The sequence below is a fragment of the Purpureocillium takamizusanense genome, chromosome 1, assembly GCF_022605165.1.
Source record: "Purpureocillium takamizusanense chromosome 1, complete sequence".
In the NCBI taxonomy this organism is placed as follows: domain Eukaryota; kingdom Fungi; phylum Ascomycota; class Sordariomycetes; order Hypocreales; family Ophiocordycipitaceae; genus Purpureocillium; species Purpureocillium takamizusanense.
The window spans coordinates 1,262,806-1,284,859 of record NC_063068.1 but is presented as its reverse complement, the minus strand read 5'-3'; the positions used below and the strand labels follow the sequence as shown (position 1 = coordinate 1,284,859).

At 57.3% G+C, this 22,054-nt stretch overlaps 7 protein-coding genes across 8 annotated transcripts; 5 read left to right on the top strand and 2 right to left on the bottom strand.

Moving 5' to 3' along the window:
* The first annotated feature begins 5 nt into the window (after window positions 1–5).
* Window positions 6–1,389, top strand: JDV02_000432 (NAD(P)H-hydrate epimerase). Of its 2 annotated transcripts, XM_047981237.1 has the most exons (6): window positions 6–167; window positions 285–393; window positions 458–523; window positions 588–682; window positions 970–1,066; window positions 1,117–1,389. In XM_047981237.1, exons 1-6 carry the CDS (start codon window positions 156–158, stop codon window positions 1,380–1,382), a joined length of 645 nt encoding a protein of 214 aa, XP_047837195.1. In that variant the 5' UTR covers window positions 6–155; the 3' UTR covers window positions 1,383–1,389. The 2 variants fall into 2 exon arrangements, with proteins under 2 accessions (XP_047837195.1, XP_047837194.1); XM_047981236.1 differs by having other exon boundaries at window positions 970–1,389.
* A 3,668-nt stretch (window positions 1,390–5,057) lies between these two features.
* JDV02_000431 (uncharacterized protein) lies at window positions 5,058–6,449 on the bottom strand (the record flags this gene model as incomplete). The annotated part of the gene is made up of 1 exon (XM_047981235.1): window positions 5,058–6,449. The coding sequence occupies one exon, from the start codon at window positions 6,447–6,449 to the stop codon at window positions 5,058–5,060; it is 1,392 nt and encodes a 463-aa protein (XP_047837193.1).
* Window positions 6,450–6,882: 433 nt separating this feature from the next.
* On the bottom strand, window positions 6,883–7,785 carry JDV02_000430 (uncharacterized protein). The gene has a single exon (XM_047981234.1). It carries the CDS (start codon window positions 7,687–7,689, stop codon window positions 7,054–7,056), a length of 636 nt encoding a protein of 211 aa, XP_047837192.1. The 5' UTR covers window positions 7,690–7,785; the 3' UTR covers window positions 6,883–7,053.
* Window positions 7,786–10,581: 2,796 nt separating this feature from the next.
* HAA1 (transcriptional activator haa1) lies at window positions 10,582–11,598 on the top strand (the record flags this gene model as incomplete). The annotated part of the gene is made up of 3 exons (XM_047981233.1): window positions 10,582–10,657; window positions 10,725–10,877; window positions 10,934–11,598. 3 exons carry the CDS (start codon window positions 10,582–10,584, stop codon window positions 11,596–11,598), a joined length of 894 nt encoding a protein of 297 aa, XP_047837191.1.
* A 1,010-nt stretch (window positions 11,599–12,608) lies between these two features.
* Window positions 12,609–15,136, top strand: JDV02_000428 (uncharacterized protein; the record flags this gene model as incomplete). Its single annotated transcript, XM_047981232.1, has 9 exons — window positions 12,609–12,726; window positions 12,780–12,911; window positions 12,966–13,018; window positions 13,074–13,904; window positions 13,957–14,100; window positions 14,179–14,517; window positions 14,571–14,740; window positions 14,810–14,870; window positions 14,942–15,136. The coding sequence occupies 9 exons, from the start codon at window positions 12,609–12,611 to the stop codon at window positions 15,134–15,136; spliced, it is 2,043 nt and encodes a 680-aa protein (XP_047837190.1).
* Window positions 15,137–15,429: 293 nt separating this feature from the next.
* On the top strand, window positions 15,430–15,735 carry JDV02_000427 (uncharacterized protein; the record flags this gene model as incomplete). The annotated part of the gene is made up of 1 exon (XM_047981231.1): window positions 15,430–15,735. The coding sequence occupies one exon, from the start codon at window positions 15,430–15,432 to the stop codon at window positions 15,733–15,735; it is 306 nt and encodes a 101-aa protein (XP_047837189.1).
* A 2,740-nt stretch (window positions 15,736–18,475) lies between these two features.
* Window positions 18,476–19,613, top strand: JDV02_000426 (uncharacterized protein; the record flags this gene model as incomplete). Its single annotated transcript, XM_047981230.1, has 2 exons — window positions 18,476–18,518; window positions 18,604–19,613. The coding sequence occupies 2 exons, from the start codon at window positions 18,476–18,478 to the stop codon at window positions 19,611–19,613; spliced, it is 1,053 nt and encodes a 350-aa protein (XP_047837188.1).
* Between the last annotated feature and the right edge of the window lie 2,441 nt (window positions 19,614–22,054).

The window sequence follows — 22,054 nt, the reverse complement described above, 5'->3', positions numbered from 1 at the left end:
TCAGAAGTCAGTCTCCCTCCAGGTCAACGCCGCACTCGGCCATTTCAGCTTCCTCCCAAACTTCGTCCCCAATCAATATCGCGTCATTGATACGCATTTGAGCTTCCAACTCATACGGAGCCTGTACGTTCCAGCATATTCACGCCGTTCCAACAATGGCAATCAAGGTAAGCCTGCTTAGGAGCCGGCGCCCTAAGCGCTGTTCCAATAAGCAGCATGGGGCGGACCCGCCGGTCCACGCATTAGGAGTATGGACGCAATATAGTAGAAACTAACACACACAGACACTCGGTGCGAAGGCAGCGGCGGCCTTGGACCAGGAGCTGATGAGCACTTGCGCTTTTTCCATTGATCAGCTCATGGAACTGGCGGGACTCTCTGTTTCACAGGCAGGTAAGAAATATGTAGCCGCCTGTTGTGGCAAGCCCCTGGGGCAACAGTCGCTGACGAATATCAGTTTATCGCGTCCACCCGCTTAACAAGGGGCGACGAGTCCTTGTGGCCTGTGGACCGGGGAACAACGGTGAGTACCACCTCTGGGCCGAAGCGTGGCCCCGACCATGACTGACAGGCGGTCGGTGGTGTAGGCGGCGATGGCCTTGTCGCGGCCCGCCATCTCTTCTATTACGGCTACCAACCCTCCATCTTCTACCCCAAGCGGAGCAAGAACGAACTGTACCAAGTAAGCACCTCCAGTCTCCAGGGCTCCACCATTACTCTCCCTTTCCCCAGACAATCGTGTCACTGTTGGCCACTGCACCTGTGAACCTTGAGTTTCTTTTGGTGTCTATTTGCTGTATCTCATCTACTCGGGGTATCGGTGAGTGGAGGCATTAGTCGTAACGCGTCAGCACCATGATGTTGCTCCTATGTCCGTGTCTCGAATTGTTCTCTCTTGAGCATAATCCCTCTTTGATCATTGTCCCTTCAACGCCTCGCTCCTCTGAACCCGTTCTAAGTGGTCGACAGCGTCTAGCGAAGCAGCTTGAAGACCTCGAGGTCCCTTTCGTCGATGACTTTCAGATGGCGCTGGGACAGACCGATCATATTGTCGATGCCATATTCGGTTGGTTTTTCCCCACGGCGAAGCCCCAGCCCACTGACCCCACGGGCCAGGTTTCAGCTTTTCTGGAGAGGTTCGGGAGCCGTTTCCTGCGGTGATCAAGGCTCTGCAAGAGACGCAGCTTTCCGTCACGTCCGTCGACGCCCCGTCGTCCTGGGACATCGAAAATGGCCCACCCAGCTCCGGCCTGGGCAGCGCTTTCATGCCTACCACGCTCGTTAGCCTGACCGCTCCAAAGCCGCTCGTTAAGCACTTCAAGGGTCGCCATTTCATTGGTGGCCGGTACGCGTCTCCTTGCCACACGTCGACTTTGGACTAACCTCGTGGGCAGATTCGTCTCGCCATCCATGGCCAACAAGTATGGTTTCAGCATCCCCGAGTATGAAGGCATCGACCAAGTTGTTGAAGTGCCCACCAGCGGCGAGAGGTTGTGAAGCTTCAAGGGCCACCTTCGTGGGCAACGTTGATGATGCGTCTCCAAAATGGTCCTCGAAAGGAATATCATCGGCGACGAGTTGCTTTACATTACCTGACAGCCCCCGCGCAAGCTGTTTGGACATACCGGACTCGGACACTGTCCTTGACGCATGCTCTCCCGGGCGATGACGGTTCCGTTGGGGCAGGCAACGAACGGTGGGTGAAAGTCGTGACAAAATGCAACATAGACGAGATATTCCTTCCCGCAGACTGGGCATTCAGCCGTATGCTCCGTGCACATTTAACGTGAATGCAAGCCTCCCTTCACCGGGCGGTTGGCCGTATCAAGTGCTAAGAGATCTCATCAAGGTGGACGTCTCTGTAGGCTGTGGCATTGGTACGCGAAGGTGGGATGCGGTTGCGTGATGGTTTGGTTGGTAGGTGGCTGTCGCGGTGGTGCGTCTGTGATGGCTCGGCGCAAGAGATCGTCGAGACCCGGGCAGGATTGACCACGGTGGGCAGGAAGTAAAAAACCTCCTACTATCCGTGTTGGCGAGCAGAGGTCTCTCTGACCGACCAAGGCAAGTCTTAATAAGGGCGCCAAATTCTGTGTTGGAGCTCTGTCCATACAGAAGGAGGGAGAAAGAAGCACCACGGACGGTTCGCCACGCATCCGACCCTGGTCTGGAGCTCAGCGCCCGCCCGATCACTGGGGCCGTCGACGCAAAGCAAAGCACCTGGGAGCGACAACAAGTCGGCCGCGACCAGTAAAAGGGGCTTGGCTCGGAGCGACTGGTCCTCTGGCTTGGTTTGAGGACTGGGGCAAGGCAGGCAGACAGGGCCAGTCAAGGGACGGCAGAGGCGGAGAAGCGAGAGGAGCCATGTCTACCTGATAAATCTCGAGAACCCGCATACCACGAGATGCTGGACGGGCAAAAGGGTCTGGTCAAATTCGAATTGGGTGGCCAGGTGAGTGAGCTCCGGAGCAAAAGCTCCACGATCCCTGTGATAGGAGGGGAGCGGCGTCGCGGCGCTTACGGAAAGATGCCCGGTTCCGCTTTTCTAGAACACCAACGACGTTCTCGTCCCCTGCGGGCGCGACGAGTCCCAGGATGACGGACTTGTGACGATGAGAGCTTTACAGATCGGCTCCGGCATACTCGCGAGCAACTAAAACAAACGAACCCTTGAATTGAAAATTTGCAGGCTCGACTTCGCCGATCGTGCGGTCGGCGCGTGGCTGGTGCGGCGTGTCCTTTGCCACATGGATACCACATCAGCCGGCCAAGATCCAGCTCGCCCTCGCCAAGCCCTTCTGGGCGTTGTATGCACACCCACCCTTCCAGCTACAGCTGCAGCCAGGCCATTTTATGTCCGGGACACTTGGGTTGACGCGAGACGGGCCGTTCGAAGAGGAGGGGGGATGCTGGTCGGAGACAAACCGTTGCCCCTACTCTCGGCGACCGACAAGCTTCTGAGGATCGGTCACACCCACGGGGTACTCGTTAGTACCACCTCACGGCTGGCGAACCCGGCGGAGAGTGGGGTGGTCAGGCTGAAGACAGCGGGCGCCGTTGCCTAAAAGTACTCACCAAGATGCCAGGGACCAAGGTGACCATGTTTGCAGTGCGGCAGTCATCCGACTGCAGTCAGGGTCCCGACACGCCACGGCCCCACGACCCACCGAGCTGCCTCCTGGTCGTCCCAGCGGCTTGAATAGGTAGGTGTACGTGCCCGTGGTGCCATGGCCGCTCAGTGGCGTGCGCTATATCCGAGAAGCTATTCTCACATTCGAAGCACAATACAGTATACATGGGGCATGTTATGTAAGAGTGCGGGAACAGAGCGTTGTTTTGCGTCAGCTATGTCGAGAGCTGCATGTCCATACGCCGAGCATCACGGGCAGAGCGGGCCGTACGTACGCTGCCGGTTTTGGAATCACCCCGCTTCGGCATCCGGCAAAAGACTGCATTGCACATGGGCTCCGGCGCGCCTGGGAAATCGATTGCTTGCAGAGCGACGTTGGCCAAGTGCGGCGGGCGTGGGGAGCTGGCGAGCTACGTACTTCAGACGGGGAGCAGGCGCCCATACCACTGGACATCGGGTGCGGCGAGGCAGCAAGAGGGCGCCGCGGCAAGATAGAGTTCGAGACATGTTTATGCCGGGCCGCGTCCAAAGGCCAGGAGTCTTTCGACAGTACCCTTCTCGTCCTCGGCCCCTTGCGCGGACCCCCACGCAATCCATCCAGGCACGAGCCGAAGGAGCGAACAATGAGAAGAAGTAAGTAGTTACTGACGTTGGAGAGGCGTCGAGAGCAGTCTTGCGCGGCAAACGTCACGGGTATGCAGCTCACTGAACGATTATCATTGTGCATGTACTCACATATGAAGTGGTCATGATACTAGTATCTCAGAACAACTTTGACCGCGGACACACACCATCAGGACGAATCAACCCTGCGCTTCCCATGCTTGCTGACTGTCTTGGGCGACAAACAGTCAACGTTCCTGTCGGCTCCGTGGGCGCCGCCTTGGCGTTGTTGCACATCCCCCCCCCCCCCCCCCTGCCACGGCTTGTCATCCAGGGCGACGATTGCCCCGCATTTCAGATGCCCAGAAGCGCGAGCGGCATCATGGTCGATCATTAGCCTACGTTACTACGGACGTGTACGTAGACTGACCTCACAGCCGCGTCCTACAGTAGCCAGGCTGGTATGATTGGCCCACCGGAGGCCACTCCGCCGTCCAACCACGGGGTCAGGGGCATCACTGACACGTCAAGCTCGGACTCGCACGCCGTCGGCCGCTAAAAGCCTTTGTCGGAGCCAGCTATAAGAACATGTCGCCCGCGGTTTCGTTGCTCGCACACATGTCCAACCGCTGTGACTTCCATGGTTCTTTTCGAAGCTCGTGCCGCGACCAAGAAGAAAGAGCCTTTTCCGGCTGGGGCTGCCCCACCGTTACCGCGCACCTCCATACATCTGCTTGCTCATTTCACGAACGCTTGCTCGGTCGGCATGACCCGGCCAAGCTACGTACATCTGTGCCGCGCTGGGGCTGCCCCTCCACCCTTGATCGACAAAGGCGGAGCATTCGGTGCTGACGGACCCGACAGTCTGGCTCGTCGCGCCATTGTCAAGATTGATGACAAGGGCGCCCAAATTCCTCCCCCACGCGTGATGCCGTGAGCCGGTTGAGAATCTGCCGCTTGGTCGAGTGGCATGACTTAACCTCTGGCTCCAGCGTCGACGTGCTTCAACGGCAACCTTGGTTAGCAGGCCTTGAAGGCCTTCGGGGGTGGGGCTGATCAAGTCTGGCCTGTGCCCTCTGTCTGTCTCGCCTTCTGCCGTTCGCCGCCTTCAATGACGTAGCAGACGCCGTCTCGAGCTCTCCACAGACCCTTCGACCGTGTTCGCTCTTCTTCCGGCCCACGTCACCTCCGAGGGACGGGACCTGCAGCAGTGCCACTTGTCTGGTGGTAATGTTGAGCAGTTTCGAGTCTGGGCGGCAGGAGACGTCTCCTATATCCACCCCTTATTGCATAAAGGCCGACATGTGTGGATTTGTACGACTTGTTGTCACTGGCTGTACACACTGGAGGAGCATGTCGGCGGCCCGCGACGACGCGACGTTGTGCGGTACGGAACTCGAGGACGGCGCCGTCTGCGCGTTCGTCGAGAGGGAGGCGGCGACTCTTTCACCCGATGAATTCGATTCATCGATCCCGAAGATGGACGAGGAGGCATTGCGCTCTCCGGCCCAGCGCCGGTAGGTTCAGCCGGAGAAAGGAGAGAACTCACTCTGGTTGGGTGGTGAGATCCAATATAGCCGGGTTCTCGCAATTCTTCCTGCCTTGAATGTCCCGCCACCTTTGACGACGACCCTAGCAGGCGATCCTCACTGGCCTCATCGGACGCTGGCGGTGATATGGAGGAGACAGTAGCAAAGTAGGACACATCGGGTACGGAAGTCAGGTCGGATACGTCGTTAACGTAGCCGGGGGCGGAAGACCGCCTTGCGTTGGGCGCCGACCACGTCACCTCTCCAGAGTTTTGGCGGTGCAAGGTTCTGGCAATAAGTCTCAGCGGATTGCGCTCAGGTATGGGTGGAGTTGGCTCTCTCCCATGCCCGAACATTGCATCGGACCGTGTCCCTGTCAGCAACGAGCCGGGCGTTCTCTCGAGACGCGATTCGCTCTGTCGTTCGCCCCGGGCAGGTGCATGACTTTTTTGCCCGCTCTCCTCGACATGTGCGGCAGCTAAAGGTTTTCTTGAAGAGCCTGTGGCATCTGATATGGCCATGGATCCCTGCTGTGGTGGTGACGCTAACAAATTATGGGCAGGTGTGTTTTGCGAAACCGTCTCCGCGGGAACTACAGTCGGCTGGCCTGATACGGTACGTACATGTACTCGTTTTCTGGCTGGGAACCAGATGGTGTCCTGCGAATCGTTTAACGATACGCGATCCAACTCCACCTCGCCCATCATGTTGTTCGTGTTTGGCGATACCGCCGCTGACGCGTACTTTGTGGATGCGAATAGGTTGACATCCTGATGTTGCGCCCTCCATGCTGCAGCAGTTGTAGTGCCTCTGAATAGAGACGGCAGTCGCTCGACAAGGCTCTGTCGGCCCGACCTGTTATGACTGTTCGTGTTTGAAGAGCTCTTATCTTTGGCTGCGAAGCCTAATATGTGTTCAAGCGAAAGCCTACGACGGCCGTTTCCGGTACTGCCAGTCGTCGCGGCGCCCGCGTCCTCTAGGACACGGCTATTAAAATGCGGCACATTCCGGCTGGTGTTCCGCCTCCCGCCGCACGGTGGGCACAGCACTCCGGGAATTTCAACAATTCTGTGGCCAGAGCACATGACTTGGGTGCGTTCCGCCTCCTGGCAGAAGATGGCATCGTCTTTTGCACAGCGACGGCAGCACGGACAAACCTGTTGCGCGTACGTACAGCAGCATGCGTTCATCGCGACGATACGGACTTGCTCTCGCAGAACCGTATGCGTGCGGCATGGGGATGTTGACGAAGATTGGGTGTTCCGCGAGTTGGTCAACAAAGACTGCGAGTTTGGGAGGTTTGAGTTCACCGTGGAATATGAAGGCAGCGGGAAGACTTTGACTCTGACTCCATGCTTGCGGCGACTCACGGTGGTGTGTGTGTGACAGTGATAGTGGTGAAAGGCAAGGAACTCTGTCTTCTCCAGTGCTGAAACGCTGCGGTGAAGCACGGTTCGTGATGGTTTGTTATGTGACTCGCTCCGTGTGTCAGACGTCCATGGACATCAGACAGAAGCACTCGGTTTGCATAGGCGCTTCTTGAATAACAAAAGCGCTTCTTGCAATGCATTACCATTTATGTCCAAGATGACAGTATATCAGTGTACAGGAATAATGTCAATAGTGGTGCATACGCCGGCTGATGACGATAGTTTGATACCGAGGGTGCCTTGCACACCCTTGCTTAGGTGAAGCTTTATGAGTAAGTGGAACCGTCGTGGTAGATGACTGTTTCGCAGGCCGACCAAGCACAGTCAAATCCCCCTTTCACCCAGTCCGACTTTGCACGTCACGTTACCGCATCTCGGACCGCTCATACAAGGTCAACAGCGTCATCAGCACCGCGATGGTAAACTCGTCACCATAGTCGGCATTGATCTGCAAAACACCCCGTCGACCAAAGACTTGATCCAGCGTGAAGACGGCAAGCACCTCGTCGGGCTGCTCCTCGTCGAGCAGCTTCCAGCCGCGGAACCCGCGGTGGCGGATCCCGTCCTCGGCACCCTGGGCGCGTACGCTGCGCGTCCTCTTCCACAGCAGCGCAAGCCTGCGACGACCGTCCCGAGCCTTGGAGTCCGACACCGCGAGAGACATGCCCCATCGGTGCTCGGCACCCGTGAAGGTCGATCGCCGTAGGTCCTCCCACTGAATGGCGTCCGGGACAGTGGCGTGGCGCGGGACGGCGTCGCCCAGGCCGATCTTGAAGCTCTGGGAGAACTGGAGGATGTGGGAGAGGGCGATGGGGGAGGCAGAAGCCGGTGAGGACCCGGCATAAAGGACCATGTCTGGGGTGGATGACTTGGTGAAGCGGGTTACGTCGCAGTAGTAGAGGGCGGTGTCGGTGGCGGTGCTGTTGTGCGCGGTGATGGAGTAGTGGTAGGCGAAGGCGTTGCGGTGAATGTCGAAACGGATCGGGGTCGTGACAGTCATTGTGACTTGCGCGGCGTGCGTGAGTGTGTTGCGTGTCTGTGTGTGGGGGACTGCGGATTGCCGTGTCGTGTAAGTGCAAGTCGTGAAAGATCTCGGCGCTGGTGAAGGCATGCAATATACTGAGAGTCAAGGGGTGTGGGTATCACAAAGTAAGAAACAAATAACGCCACTTGCGGACGAGGGCGAGTTGAGCTGAGTCGCATCGTAGGGCTGCAAGACGACTTCCGCCATTATATATTTAACTGTTTCCGCGTGGAATTGAGAGTTGATGGGGTGTAAGTCGATTTGCTAACTCTCTTCGAGGTCCTAAGCGTAGGCCTAGCGCCGAGCACAGCCGCCGCCGGCTTGCGGTCGCGGTGCGGGAGCGAGGAATACGGCTCCTCGAGTCCCCACTAGCAGGCTACCATCATCATTTTTCTTCATCTCAACTCCAATCCATTCTGTTCCCAGCCCAAGGCCCAGTTCGGAGCACAGCCACGCGAGGCGCTATGGTGCCTGGCGTGGATCTTGGGCGCTGCTCGGAGCTGAGGCCATTCTCTCAGCCTTACTTTATGATCAATTTCTCCCATGATACCGGCGGCGCCGTCCTTTGGGAGCCTGGTCGATGGTCTGCGTCTATCAAACCGCCCCTGCCCGTCGTTCTCCATCCTCTCTTGGCGAGTTTCATCGGCATGCGTTGCTGATATGACCAGATACATCACTGGCAAGTGCGAAGCTCCCAAGGTGCACTACTACTTTACCAATGTTAGGTTTGAGGAGCCGCTGGTTCCGCTCTTGACAGCCCTCGGCGGTGCTGAACAGGCCGTGTGCCTGTCCAACGAGTTGCTCCAGCCCTGAACAGGGCATCTCAGCGGCTGGTCGGGCTCCCATGCTACCGCGCCAGCACCTTTGAGCCGCACTGATAGCCGTTGCCCTGGCAGGGTCGCCCGGCTCCCGGTAGCGGGCTCTGTTCAGACGCACGCCCGCCCGCCAGCTCCCGCGCGCTCCTGCACATGTTATATATACTTGAACTACGCACCTGTTCATCGGGGGAGCAGGGGCATCCGTTGCATGGCGCAGCGGTCAGGTCAAACTGCTCCCTCAGGCGGAACGGGATATGGGGGGATGAACGGGTCGGCCGTTCGATCCCCGAAGATGCAATCTTTGGAACCACTCAAACGAACGAAAGTTCAAAACTCTTCTTTTTTTTTTTGGTTGTTATTCTTTTCTCTTTGGAACCTGTGCAATGTGAGGCTTGCAAGTGAAAAGCCCAGCTTGATGCGTGTAGTAGTAGAGTGATGATGCTATTGATGTCGTGATGTTTGATGATGGCGGTTCTGGTGTTGATCGCGGCCACGGTACACCACAGCTGACTACACAACGGCAAGAGGTTGACTGTACGCGCAACTGCTACTCATCGGGGGACTACCGCAACAGAGCTGTTTATAGTCACTTGCACACTTACGGTGGCATATCCCGCAACAAAGCCTAACTGGGTTTTCGTATCAAGTCTCATTCGCACGTATCTCGTTAATCGATACGCTATTTGGCCCAACTGACTAGCTGAAGCAGATTCTTGTCAATGTTCGATTTGATACCAAAAGCTATATCTCCAAAAAAAAAATGAGGAACTCGCTGTGGCTACCGAGTCAAGGCCCTGACGAAGGCAGACATTCAGGTTTATCGTCAGGCACTATCGGGCGCACCATTGCTCGCCCGGGCGATAGCATAGCAACGCTACATGTACGGGCCGTCGAGCTGAAACACGGCCTCTTCTACCTACGCGGCGCTCATAGGCCTGGCATGCACGAGGACTGAGTCCATGCGTCACGCCAAACTATTATCTAGAGCTCTGTATTCGTAATCTATTTTGCTCAGCGATTTAGTGATAGTGGCCCGAGCTTACGCTGTCGAGGTATAAAATGCCAACGGCCCAGATGCTCATAAACCTAGAGCCTACATCACATCTCTCACTGCTAGACCTCATTACTATATCCTATTCGAGCTATAATGTGGCCATTGAAGGGAACCACTTTCATGTTCAAAACCGAGGAGGAGGCGAATCGAGTTAGGAACTGGTTCTCTGAGGATGAAGGTACAAGCAGACATGGGGTAAGTGCCTCTCTTTGAGACTTGAAGCGTTTGATCTGGTTATTAAAAGAGCTATATCCTAAAGACCTGTTTCTTTCAGAAAGAGAGCGCAGGCAAATATCCTCATGGTTGGTGTAGCTTCATGGACGTGACGGTCCATATGGAACAAGAGCTCCATCGCCGCAATCGCTGGAGGGTGCGCTTCAATTGGGGGACAAGGACGTGCGCGTGGAATTTTCCGGTATGTAGCGACACAACGACTACTAGCCTGGCGAATGCATCGAGGGATATTGAGGCTAACGGTAGCTATGGCCGTAGTGCCGTGAACCCGGCGGAGGCTGCTTTGTTGCCGATGTGGGTTTGAAGCGTAAGACCGTGGATTGTACGCGGCCGAAGAGGCCGGTGCCGACGGGGCTAGAGGAACTAGACGAGCTTTATAGGACAACCCGGGTGAGGGTGCCTGGCGCATGGCATGGTCCGTATGAAGGGATGTAATTTTCGAATTGTCCATTCTAGTCGGGCTGTTTCTTGGGGGGTAAAGAAACTCGATTTCCCATTTCCTATTCTTCATGTTAAGATTTTCAAGTGATCAAGACATCTTGTACGCTTGTATGCGTCGCCGGCATCGCCAGATCAAACGACATGCAGAGGGCGCTAGTCTCGTGACGTCGCGACTTGGCTTATTATTATCTCCTCGTGGTCGCACTGTGCTTGTGATTGCCACTCTGCACCTCCCTCCATCCCGATGCGCACAACCTTGCACCTTCTTCAAAGGGCACCTCGACTCAGCGCGCGTTCCATTTCGCGGGCTCTCGGCTCATCATGATCATCAGCGGCGAGACGTATGCCTGTGAGGCCTGCATCCGCGGCCATCGCACCGCACGCTGTCAACACAACGGTGCGGTCACCAATCTTGCACGCCATCCCTTCTCACGATTGCGCGGCTAACAGTCGCAAACGCACAGACCGGCCGCTGCAACTTATCAAGAAGAAGGGCCGGCCCGTTTCTCAGTGCAATCACTGTCGCTCCATGCGCCAGTCGCGGTCTGCCCACGTCAAATGTGAGTGTGCCAAGAGAGCCCGTGAGGGCAGGGTCGACACGGCGAACGGCGGCAGAGGTAAGGAAGGCCACGTACTTTTGCTCCCCACGAGGCAAGATGATTGACCGCTGCAGAGCCGTGCCGCTGCTTCGAGGACGGGATCTGCCGATGTGCTTTCAAGCGAGATCCCTCGGCTGCGGACGCGCTGTCGCCTTCTGGTTCCGAACACGGCACAAACAGCGCAGCAGCCCTGGCCACAAGCAGTTCGCCAGCGATGCAAGGGTGCTGCGGGACCCCCTCTACCAGTACCAGCGCAACCGCCACAGACACGCCAGCTGGACTCGACAGTTCACGTGCGACCGATTTGCCGCCGCTCTTGGACCCAGCCGATGCCATGATGGATATGGGGACGTCCTGGCTGGACGCCATTCCGCACGACATGGAGCCGGATTTTCTCGGCGGCGCACCGTTCGACTTTTCCAATTTCGATGTGCAACCCGGCTCCTTTGATCCTGCAGCGCCCGGCGACGCTCCCCCAGCACCGACGTCTACTCACATTGCGCCTCTCGAAGAGGTCCCAGGAACCATGGCAACACTGCCCAACTCGAACCTAGGCTTGACTACCCACGAATGGACGCCCAACCAGTACAACGAGCACGAAATCAGCGTCTTTGGCGTCCCCGAATCGGCATGGTTCGAGAGCTTGGGCATGGGGCCCTCCAAGGTAGAGCTGCTCCCTGAGGAGGATGGAAAGGTCGGACACGGTGTCGGCAATCCACAACATGACGCGCAGCGATGAAAAACATGCTCAGTCTGGTCTCACGTCGTTTCGACCTTGTAGGGCTCCGCGTTGAACAAGCTGCCATGGACCCTGTCATGATGCACGCGTCGATCCGAGGACCTGGGAAAAGGTTTGTGTCCTTGACGGGATGTACCAAGCTTGTGACTTGGTTTCGCTCAATAACCCAGCGCGGTTCTCGAAGGTTGGCAACCCTCGCCCACTTTGAGACGGAGATGGAGGCATCGTGAGTCTAGCAAATCGTCGAGGCGAGACACCAGGATCTAGGTTTAAGCCACTCAATCCACACACATTCCGTGGGAGGTGGCTCGGCAAGAGATGAGATCCTGGTCTAGTCCGGTGGTGCGCCGTTGAGCTAGTGCGCTGATGATGCGCGGTGCGCAAGCGACCACGGAAAGCTGCACACGTTAAGCGCCAGAACCCATCGAAACAGAACGAGGGGCCGCCGTGAATGAAGTACCACATGCCTCTAAAATTTCCCAATTCAAGGCACGGTCGATGAGTAATATCGGTCCAGAGCCTTCAGTTCGTCAAACGCGATGTAACGCGAAACAAGCGTCACGAGTGGGGGACGGGGCTGTCCGAGCGTTTAACCGGTGTCGCAGGTTTCGGTCCTGGTTGGAGAGGCGCTTCCGCTACAGACACATCAGACAGGCCCAATGTATACCACTTGGACGAATAACTCTTGGTTTCGACGGCTGCCGATGACCTGCAACCCTGGCTCCCGCCTACCCCTTTGTTTCATGCCTAGCTTCGAGAATGCTACCTCGACGCCTTGACGGCGCCTCGCGGAGATGGGCTGATAAAGAATATTCTGCCTCGGGCGACATAGACTTTGAATGCCATTTCTCCCGTTTCGACGTGTCTTGATGACTTGATGCTGAGCTCCATCGCAGCGCTCAAGCTGGATTGCTTCGTCGTTTCTCTCCTTCGTCCTGCATTCGAGTTGTCGGGCAATGGCTGGTTGCTCTGCCTTGTAGCTCATCTACTCTTGGGCGTAATTGACAACGATGCGATCGCAACTGCGACTGGAACTGTGCCTTTTAGCTTTTCTGGTGCGTGCTGTGGTGACGAGGGCAGCGTTGCGGCAGTTCAATTTCACCCTACACAGCGCACTCCGATCACCAGGTACGGCCATGACCCCGTCAGTTATTTCTGCTCAGTCTCCTAATGGCGTGCAGATGGACATGAGCGCGAGGTGTTTCTCATCAATGGCCAGCAGCCGGGGCCTGCGATTGACGTGGATGAGGGGGACACAATTGAAGTATTTGTGCAGAACGACTTGAAGGTAGACACTGCTCTGCACTGGCACGGTATGTTATCCTGGTCCTGTTGTCGGCTCGCGGCTGAAGCTCATCTCGTGACAGGCTTAATGCAGCGGGGGACGCCCAAGATGGACGGCGTTCCAGGAGTGACTCAGGTATCACTGCCGTCCGTCAAGTAAATTAGGCGCAGAGAAGCTGACAGTTGCGCAGGAACCAATTCCTCCGGGCGGCAACTTTACATACCGCTTCTCTACGACATCCGAATACGGCTTCTACTGGTATCACTCCCACTTTCGCGCATACTACAACGATGCAATCCGGGGAACCCTTCTTATCCGGCCTGCGGCCTCGCGCTCGCGCCCATTTTTGAAAGCTGCCAGAGACGACCGCGAGAGGGCGGCCCTCCTGGAAGCCGAGCGCGAGGCAACAAGCGTTATGCTCAACGACTGGACGCACGAGCCTTCGGATGTGGTTTTCGAGCGGTACCAAAAGACCGGGGCGTTTCCGTCTTGTGTTGACAGCATCCTCGCCAATGGCCAGGGGCGAGTCGAGTGTCTCCCGCAAAGCGTGCTTGAAGAAAACTGGATGGTCCCGGTGGTCGATTCGAAACATGACCACGATGCCACTCATCATGAATTGGGGGTCCTTTCACAACATAGGAGACTGACCCGTGGAACGTTCAGACGTCTTCTGACGAAAAGGAAACCACACCAACACGCGGGGGAGCACGCCACGGCAGCTTCTCCGAATCGCTCTGCGGTGTCAACGTCATTGTTCCCGTCGATGAACAAGCCAAGTCCCCGAGGCTGCATGCCGCCAATGATGTTCAACTCCGGCTTCGACATGTCTTCGCTGCCGGCTGAGACTTGCAAAAATACGTTCTCGCCGCTGCTCACGATCCCGGCAAACGCCACACGGGGCTGGCTAGCTCTCAATCTGGTCAACGCAGGTGCCGTCAGCGCTCTACGAGTCTCTCTGGACGCGCACTCTATGCTTGTCTACGCGGCCGATGGACTCTATGTACAGCCGCAAACAGTCAAGGTACGCCTCGCGACGCGTAGGAAGGCGAGGTTGCCGGGCTAATGGCGTGTAGGTGCTCCACATGGAGCTCGGGCAGCGATATTCAGTCATGATCAAGCTGGACCAAGGATCGGGGAGCTACAGTCTACGATATGCGACATACCCGAGCGGAGACATGCAGCAGGTCCTTCAGGGCCGTTCTGTTGTAGTGTACGACGTAGGTCCCCATTTCACTCCCGCTTCCTCGGCGTGTCGAAGTATGCTTCCCGCATGGTACGTCACTAACGCTGTCTAGAACTCAACTCCCGGTGCCGCAAATGTTCACGCGGCGACTTGGATGCGCATCAATGGATCGGCTATTGATGGGGCCTCGGTTCTTGACGCCCCCGACCTCAACCCCTTCGAGACCGGGATCGCTCCGCCGCCAGGACCCGCGGACATGACACTCTCATTTCAAGCCAACCAGACGGGCACAACTACCTGGGCACTCAACGGTGAACCGTTTGAAAAGCCCAACGCGGCGATTATCGAAGGCGAGCGCTCGTCGGGTTGGACCGCCAACACGACGTATCACTTACCGTCAAACGCCACCGTAGACATCGTCGTCACTGTCTCGAACCGGTCGATGGATCAGGTAAATGCTCTCAGGTCGAGGTTTATGGCTTGGAGTGCTGATGGGCGGAATAGATGGGCCACCCCTTGCATCTGCACGGGCACAAGTTTTGGGTACTTGGTAGCGGCGAAGGCTCATTTCCGTACAAGTCGATGATGGAGGCATCGCCAGACGTAATCAATCTCGTCGACCCGCCGTACCGCGATACAACAGCTCTTCCACCTCAGGGATGGGTCGCTCTGCGGTAAGTGGAACCATTCTCCCCACGCTTTATAACGCCAGCGACGGTCTCTCATGGTCACCACTTCGGCAGGTACATAACGAACAACCCGGGCGCGTGGATTTTCCACTGCCATCTTCAATGGCACGTCGTCGTAAGTTCTTGTTTTCCCCCAAGATTATTAGTCTGGCAAACAGCAAACAGCAGTTTTGACTCAACGGACAGAGCGGTATGGCCGTGGTGCTCGTCGAAGGAGCCGGCGATGCGCCTACGACGACGAGCGGGACACACGCAACCCCTGCAAAAGACACCACCGGAAATAACATGCTCGACTCCATGTGGCGCCTCGTACTACTTGCCACCGGATTCCTCACCATGTGCTGGGCGAACTTCACGGCGGTATTCACCATGTTTCTGTGATGGTCACAGTCGCCTTTCCCGACAGTAAAGTCATCCCCTATCTAGTGTGCGAGGTGATTCCTAGAGGGCACCTTCACACTCTTGTTCACGAAAAGAATACCCATGCATCCATTGCAAACGCCCAGAGGTATATATGTTCTACGAATTGGCAAGTGGCAGGCAGTCCATAAGAAAGACGGTGCGACGACTCTCCACAGCGTCACCCGACATACGGTCCTCCCTGGACCAGCGCCTTGCTGGCGCGCCCACCCCAAGACCCCGCCAAGTGTCTTCCTGGTGGTTATTACCGAGGCATGACAAAGAGTGAGCTGAGGGCTACACACTGTCGAGCTCGGGCTGTTGAGCGAATGAGCTCGAAGAGACGACTGGCCCGCGGTAGTACTCCGCTCGGAGAACCCCTGAATAGGACAGACGGGAAGGAGTTCCTCGACGCGATGCACACGCTTTTGCGGGCTTTGGCAGAAAACATGGCCGCAAATCTATTCAAGGTGGCTAAGACGGAGGAGGAAGGGGAGCTACGTAGCGGCAGGGCAAGGAGTACGAAGCCAGATGCTCAAGAGGTCCGGGGCGGTGACGATGATGCCTTACCCACACACTAAAGCACGCCAAAGGTGCCGGGCATGGGGTAGCGCTGTTGTGGGGTTTTGGTCAGCGAATTATCAGTTCGACGTGGAGGAGAGACATTGTACAGAAGCATGTCTCTGGGACTTGAGAAGAATATGGGCTACAATATACAAAGTACATATTGCCAAAACATTAACAGACGTAATCCATGTTGGCTTCTGACAAACAAAGCGAACGCGCGACGGATTCCTACATCGCTACTCCTCCATTGCAGGTTGGCCGCACGCCGGCGCCAGCGTGGTCGACGGGCGGCAGCGACAGGCACCCCGTCTGGACTCTGGACGTAGCTATACGGCATACCCTTACTAGCTTACAGTTTCGTTTCTCACTGGAGCTTCAAAGTCCGCCGCCGTGAGGCTGTGCTGGACGCTCCGTCTACATATGCATGTGCTTGCCGGAAGCATCGGTTCCCCGAGACCAGCTAACTGACTACTGACTTACTAGTAGGAGAAGTGGTGGTGGTGGTAATGGTAGCTTGGGTAGTTACCGAGTCGCGGGCGTGAGCGGCGGTGTCAGTGCCAGACTCAACTGCGGGGTGAACCCTGCGATGAAGTCTGGAGACGGGTAATAGGGGGGGGTAAAGGAGCGGGTCCCGAGGTTCATGGGCCCGCACTTTTGCAGCGCCGTGGCGAAATGGAGAAGGACATGTCCGGTTGTGACGGGCAGACGGCACTTGCGTGGCTTCCCAGGTTGGATGCAGTTGATGTTTGGGGAGGGGGTTGTTGATGTTGAGCTGATGGGGCGCGGCGATGCGATGCCTCGGCTGTCAGGCAGTGAACCAGGATCAGGATGCTGCTGGCCGTGGTGCGAGCGAGGGGGCGCGGATCATGCGGCGTGGCTGGGCTCGACGCCGTCTGGGCGTCTGATGAACCGATGGAACGGGGGGGTTTGATGGGAGCGTGTTGAAACGTTGAGCGTCGTCTGTTGTTGACAGCCGGCAGGCGCAGCTATAGTCATTCCCGCTGGCGGTTAAGGATGGGATGTTGACGTGAGCAGAGGATGAATGGAAGGATGGATACGTTGCCAACACCTCACTTACTCATCATCATCATCACCGCCGCCGTGGACGCGCAAAGAGTTTCCCTGCTTGTTTGTTCGACTGCCCCCCTTCCCTTGCTGAGAGTCACATCCAGGATCGAGCCACCGCAGCAGCGACTCCGTTCCGCCCGTCCGACGACGACGACGATATCCACTGGCAGACAACAACGCTAGTCGTATCACGAAGCACTACCACCACTACTTACTACTAATGTTTAGTACTACTACTACGACGTACTTTATATTGTAGGCACCACGTATGTAGGCACATACGAGCTATACCTCCACCGGAGAGGCCCGCTCTGCTGCAGCCGGGCCGCAGATGGAAAAAAAAGTCGGGGCTCGAGATTACCTTTGAAGATATGCATAACGTGTCGATGGGGACCAGAGGGCGGCGGCGGGTGGGCGGAGACAACGCTTCGGGCAACATGGCTGCTGCTGCGCCCGCAAGCAGGCCCGTTCGGTGAAGCGGGTGCATCCGTCGCCTGCTCGCTCGGTGAAGCGGATCCATCGGACAACGGTTCGTCTTGCGAAGAAGCAAAGCGCGGCCGCGGGTCGTTGACGTACATTGATGCCATACCATGCCATGCCCAGTTGGCGGCGCACGACGGGCATTCTCTAGGCAGACAGCCCCCCATCCCGGGGCTTGTTCTTGGGGCTTTGGATCGATCTGGGAGGGGGGACGGAAATATTGCCGGTTTTGCGCCAGCGTGGCTGTCTGCACGGCAAAGACGGCTCCGTGGCAGCGCTGGATATGGTGCGGCGGCAGCTCAACGTCGTCGCCTTCTCTTCCGGCCGCGGCGACAAGCCGGCCCCTCGCCGCCTCGCCGACTTTCTCCCCCCCCTCTTGGTCGTCATCGACGCCAAAAAAGGCAGACAAAACCCACTAGGGGGGGTGGATCTCGCGGGGAAGTGCCTGCTACTAAATTAGTACGTATCCAACTGCTCCCCCGCCTACGTACCATTGACACCCGGTTTGACTGCTGTGCTGCATCAAAGTCCAGGGACGTGGCCATCAATTACTCATGAGTGTACCGAGGCATGGACGTGAAACATCTTTTTAATCGTCGTAGTGAGGCAACCCTAAGGTTGCTTGCGGGGTTCTCGAGAAGAGAAATCAGAGTGACACTGACGACGGGTTCTTCTCTCGTCTTATAGAGATCCGGCTCTTGGACGGTGGTACCGCAGATCTATCCCATGCATATATCGCACTACGCCTATTTGCCATATAAACCTCCGCAAGATCGAACTATAAGCAAGGTAGCGAGCGGCGGTGGAGCAGGCAACATAACCTAGAACTGGGCCTACGGCTGTGTAAGGGATAGGAGATGTGGGCTCCGGCGGATTGTGCTGGCAACCTACATATCTAGTAGTACTACTAAGTAGAACGCATGGGCTAGCGGAACGTCGCACCCCTGACCGTTTGCCCGTCGAGCACGTACTTTGTACAGCGCGGTACACGTACGCTGGTGTGCGAAGTAGTAGGGATGAGGAGAGAACGCATACGTAGGGCATGGGGGGCCACGGACATCTTGATTAATAGCCGGTGTGCCCGCCGTCCCGTCCCGGATACTCGTCTCGCCTCGATTCCCCCGGTCTCTCCAGACTATCCGTCGGTTTAGCAGACTCAGTCGCTGCTCAGGCTGCCGTCGCCATATACAGGTTTTGATAGCCATCATGTCTTCCGACGACAGAGCGAACAGGCTTCGCACCAACGACTGTGAGTCCCCCCCCCCCCATGGTATAATATAAGCTTGAACGAGCCGAGGAGCGCCAGCTGACTCCTTCTGCTCGCTCGCTCGCAGTGGAGCTGGGTGTGACGCATGCCATCCAGCGACACGTCACTCGAAACGTCGTCGCCCCCAAGCCCGTCACCCAGCGCAAGCTCAACTTCGAGGAGCGCCGTCCGCGGTGGCTCCGCGAGTGCCTGGCCGAGGCCACGGGCGTCTTCTTCTACGTCTTCACCGGGACGGCCTCCATAGCCTCCTTCACGCTCAACGGCACCAACCCCCTCGGCGTCGCGGCCTTTGGCAGCCTCTTCCAGATCGGCTGGGCCTTTGCGCTCGGCATCGCCTTTGCCATCATCACCTGCGCCCCGACGTCCGGAGGCCACTTCAACCCGGCCATCACCGTCGCGCTCTGGCTCTGGCAGGGGTTCCCGACCAAGAAGGTGCCGTACTACATCTTCAGCCAGATCCTCGGGTCCTTTGTCGCGGGGCTCCTCGTCATGGGCATGTACTGGCCGCAAATCTCCGACATGAAGGCCGAGCTGCTCGCCGCCGGGAAGCCCCTGGTGGCCAACGGCGCGCCCGCCAGCATCCTCTGCCCGTTCCCGAACCCCGACCAGACGAACCTGGGGTACGTCTTCCTCACCGAGTTCTTCGTCGACGCCTTCATCGGCCTCGTCATCTGGTCGTGCCTCGACCCCGCGAACCCGTTCGTCAGCGCCACCGGCGCCCCCTTCGTCATCGGCCTCGCCTACGCCGCCATGGTATGGGGCTTCGCCGACATCACCATCAGCACCAACATGGCCCGCGACCTGGGGATGCGCATCGTCGCGGCCATCTTCTTCGGCAAGGAGGCCTTCACCTACATGGGGTACACGCCCATCAGCGTGCTCGTCAACATCCCCGCCACGCTCTTCGCGACGGGGTACTACGAGCTGCTGATGCGGGACAGCCTGCTCAGCATCAGCAAGGGGCACGCGGTGCACGAGGACGGGGAGGACGGGCTGATTCGGCACATTAGCATGGTGTCCAAGGGATACGACGACGACGAGGCCGTCGACAGCCGGCGTCGCGACAACAAAGAGTAGGGTGCTTAGTTGAGCGGAGGACATAGGGGGGATGGCTTGAATGTTGTATGCGGCAGTCTGCCGCCATCATTTTTCCAATGGCATGATAGCTGACCGTCACTGGCCCCTCGATGGGGCGCTTATACGAGCAGTAGAAAATTGGATAAACAAGCTGCCGCTGGGACGGCTCGTCGTGCCTCGCTACGTCTCCTTTTTGGCGAAAAGGGTGCCGAATCCGTCATGTAAGTGATGCAGCTTCGGGTACGAGCACCATCATGGGACACAAACTATACTGTCTAAGCGACTAGTCGAAAGAGAAGACCCGTTATGTTGTATGTATATATATTCTTGTATATTGTTTCATCTTCTATCCATCTTCTATCTTCCTTCCTCTTGGTCTTTATTTTCCCCCCTATATCAGGACCGGCGTGTAAAGCTGTCGGGATATCGCTACCCTATACCAGTTGCACCTTTGCGAGGCGGCGAGCTGGGCCAACAATTCATCGATATGAGCAGGAAGCAAGCCACCATGCTTGATCACAAGGCAAGAACAGATGCTTCGATTCTGCGACAGGAAGCAAGTGGCACACGGCACTGATTGCCCTATGGCGTGCGTGTGGCGCATTCAATTAAGCCATGCATGCATACATCCAGCGTCCAGCAGCTGCCGGAAACTTGATAGACCAGCTACGCACGCCCAAAAATATACCAGGGCGAGGTCCAAGTGTCTACCAACTATGGGCTTTTCAATCAGTCCAAGACATCCAAATGAACGGGTTGACAGAGGGACCTGCGCCTCGGCTCAGCCCGTAGGTAGGATTGATGGCGCGGCGTGTGTTTGTGGCAGGAGGCAAGGGATGATGGATGGCTGCGACATTGGCGCCTTTTCGAGGTATGAATGTACGAGAGCATGCAGTAGGAGGTTGCACAACGCTGATATGAGCTCTGGGAATAGTAGCAGCACTGGCATAGGTAGGGGTGCAGCGACTGATATGAGACGGACCACATTGGTTTGACATGAAGCACGCGCCTCCGAGCCCAAAAGTCGCGAGGCATGGTGAGGGCAGCCAGTCTCGAGCTTGGCGTGGCGAAACGGCGCGGAACGGAAAGTCATGCTGAGCAGTTGGCCGGCCCCCCGAGAAGAGTTGCATTGTTTGAATCCCTTTGCTTCTGGATTTGGCGATAGCACTGACAGTCTATATTACGAAGCAGAGAGGGGCCGAAGTCAGCCGTCCGGTAACTAGTTACACCCACTGTAGTTATCTGGTGACCCAGGGAAACATAATCACACCGCCGATACCACACTTCCGTTTTGCCAAGGAGACCCTCAGTCAGACCTTGCATGATTCCAGATGAGCACTGATGAGCCGGCGCAAAGTCGCGTTTCTTGGCCCGCCGACAGCATGGGGGGGAGAGGACCCCTCATGCTCATGCTCATGAGTAAGAGAGGGGGGACCTTGTTGCCGGGACCCGGTGCTTTGCCTTGTTGCAAGGGGGGGAACCATCCGGTTGCGGAGCCGCTGGGGCGGGAGGCCCATCGGGAGGGTCTCACTCGCTCGTCAGTGTAACGCTGAAGTGAAGTGATACAGGACCAGCCGGGCGGATGTGCCGCGCGCTCCGCCACGATGGCAAGCAGGCAAGGGATTCAGTAGAGCAGATATATATTATGTACGTTATATTAGTTATGTACAGGATAGGATAGGTACGTGAACGCGGTTGCGGGATGCGCGCAGCAGCGCAAGCGCGTCCGTGTGCTGCTGCTGCGCCGGAGGCTTGCCGTCAGCCCCCGGGCAACGCACGGCATTCATGGCGGTGCCAGGGCCGGCTCTGCATGACCACCACCAGCCACCAACCTCACTTTTTTTTCTCTCTTTGCGCTCGTGGAAACACTCATTCACCCATTGGCGGCGGCGGCGGTGGCGCGAAACAAAGAGCCTGGATCCCGGAGCGGCAGTGCGGGACGATGGTGCGTGCATGCCGGGCCCTCATCTCGACCATTGAAATGCTACTGTACTCCGTAGTAAAAAGGACAACGCACATAATAAATGCGGTAAGGCGATTGCTGGGGCTGAAACCGCCCGTGGACCGTTAGTAGCAGGGCAGGCGCGCCGCCGCTGAATGGATTGAGCCTTGGGGAGCCGAAGCGTGGACGAGTTCTCGAACACATCCCGCACGCATGACCGGCTCGGGAGTAGAGAGACTCTCTCTCCCTCGCCGCCGTGGCCGCATGGTCGTGCCCGCCCCGTGCCCTTATCGGGACTGGGTGGAGGATGAAGCTCGCGCGATATATACTACCTACAGTAAGTGTACGGTATGGGGCGAGCAGCCAGCCAGCCAGCCAGCCAGCCAGCCAGCCAACAGCGGCAGCAGCAGCCGCCAAGAGAGGGGCGGTGGGGGAGGATGAGGCATCGTGAAGCTGTCGCCGAGCGGGCAAGCATGGGTGTCCCCTGGCATTGTTGATA

Coding starts and splice junctions, on each gene's coding strand:
- JDV02_000432 (XM_047981237.1), top strand. Junction 394..457: donor ACTCTCTGTTTCACAGGCAG/GTAAGAAATATG, acceptor GACGAATATCAG/TTTATCGCGTCCACCCGCTT. Junction 683..969: donor GCAAGAACGAACTGTACCAA/GTAAGCACCTCC, acceptor AGTGGTCGACAG/CGTCTAGCGAAGCAGCTTGA.
- JDV02_000430 (XM_047981234.1), bottom strand. CDS start 7,689: ATGACTGTCACGACCCCGATCCGTTTCGACATTCACCGCAACGCCTTC.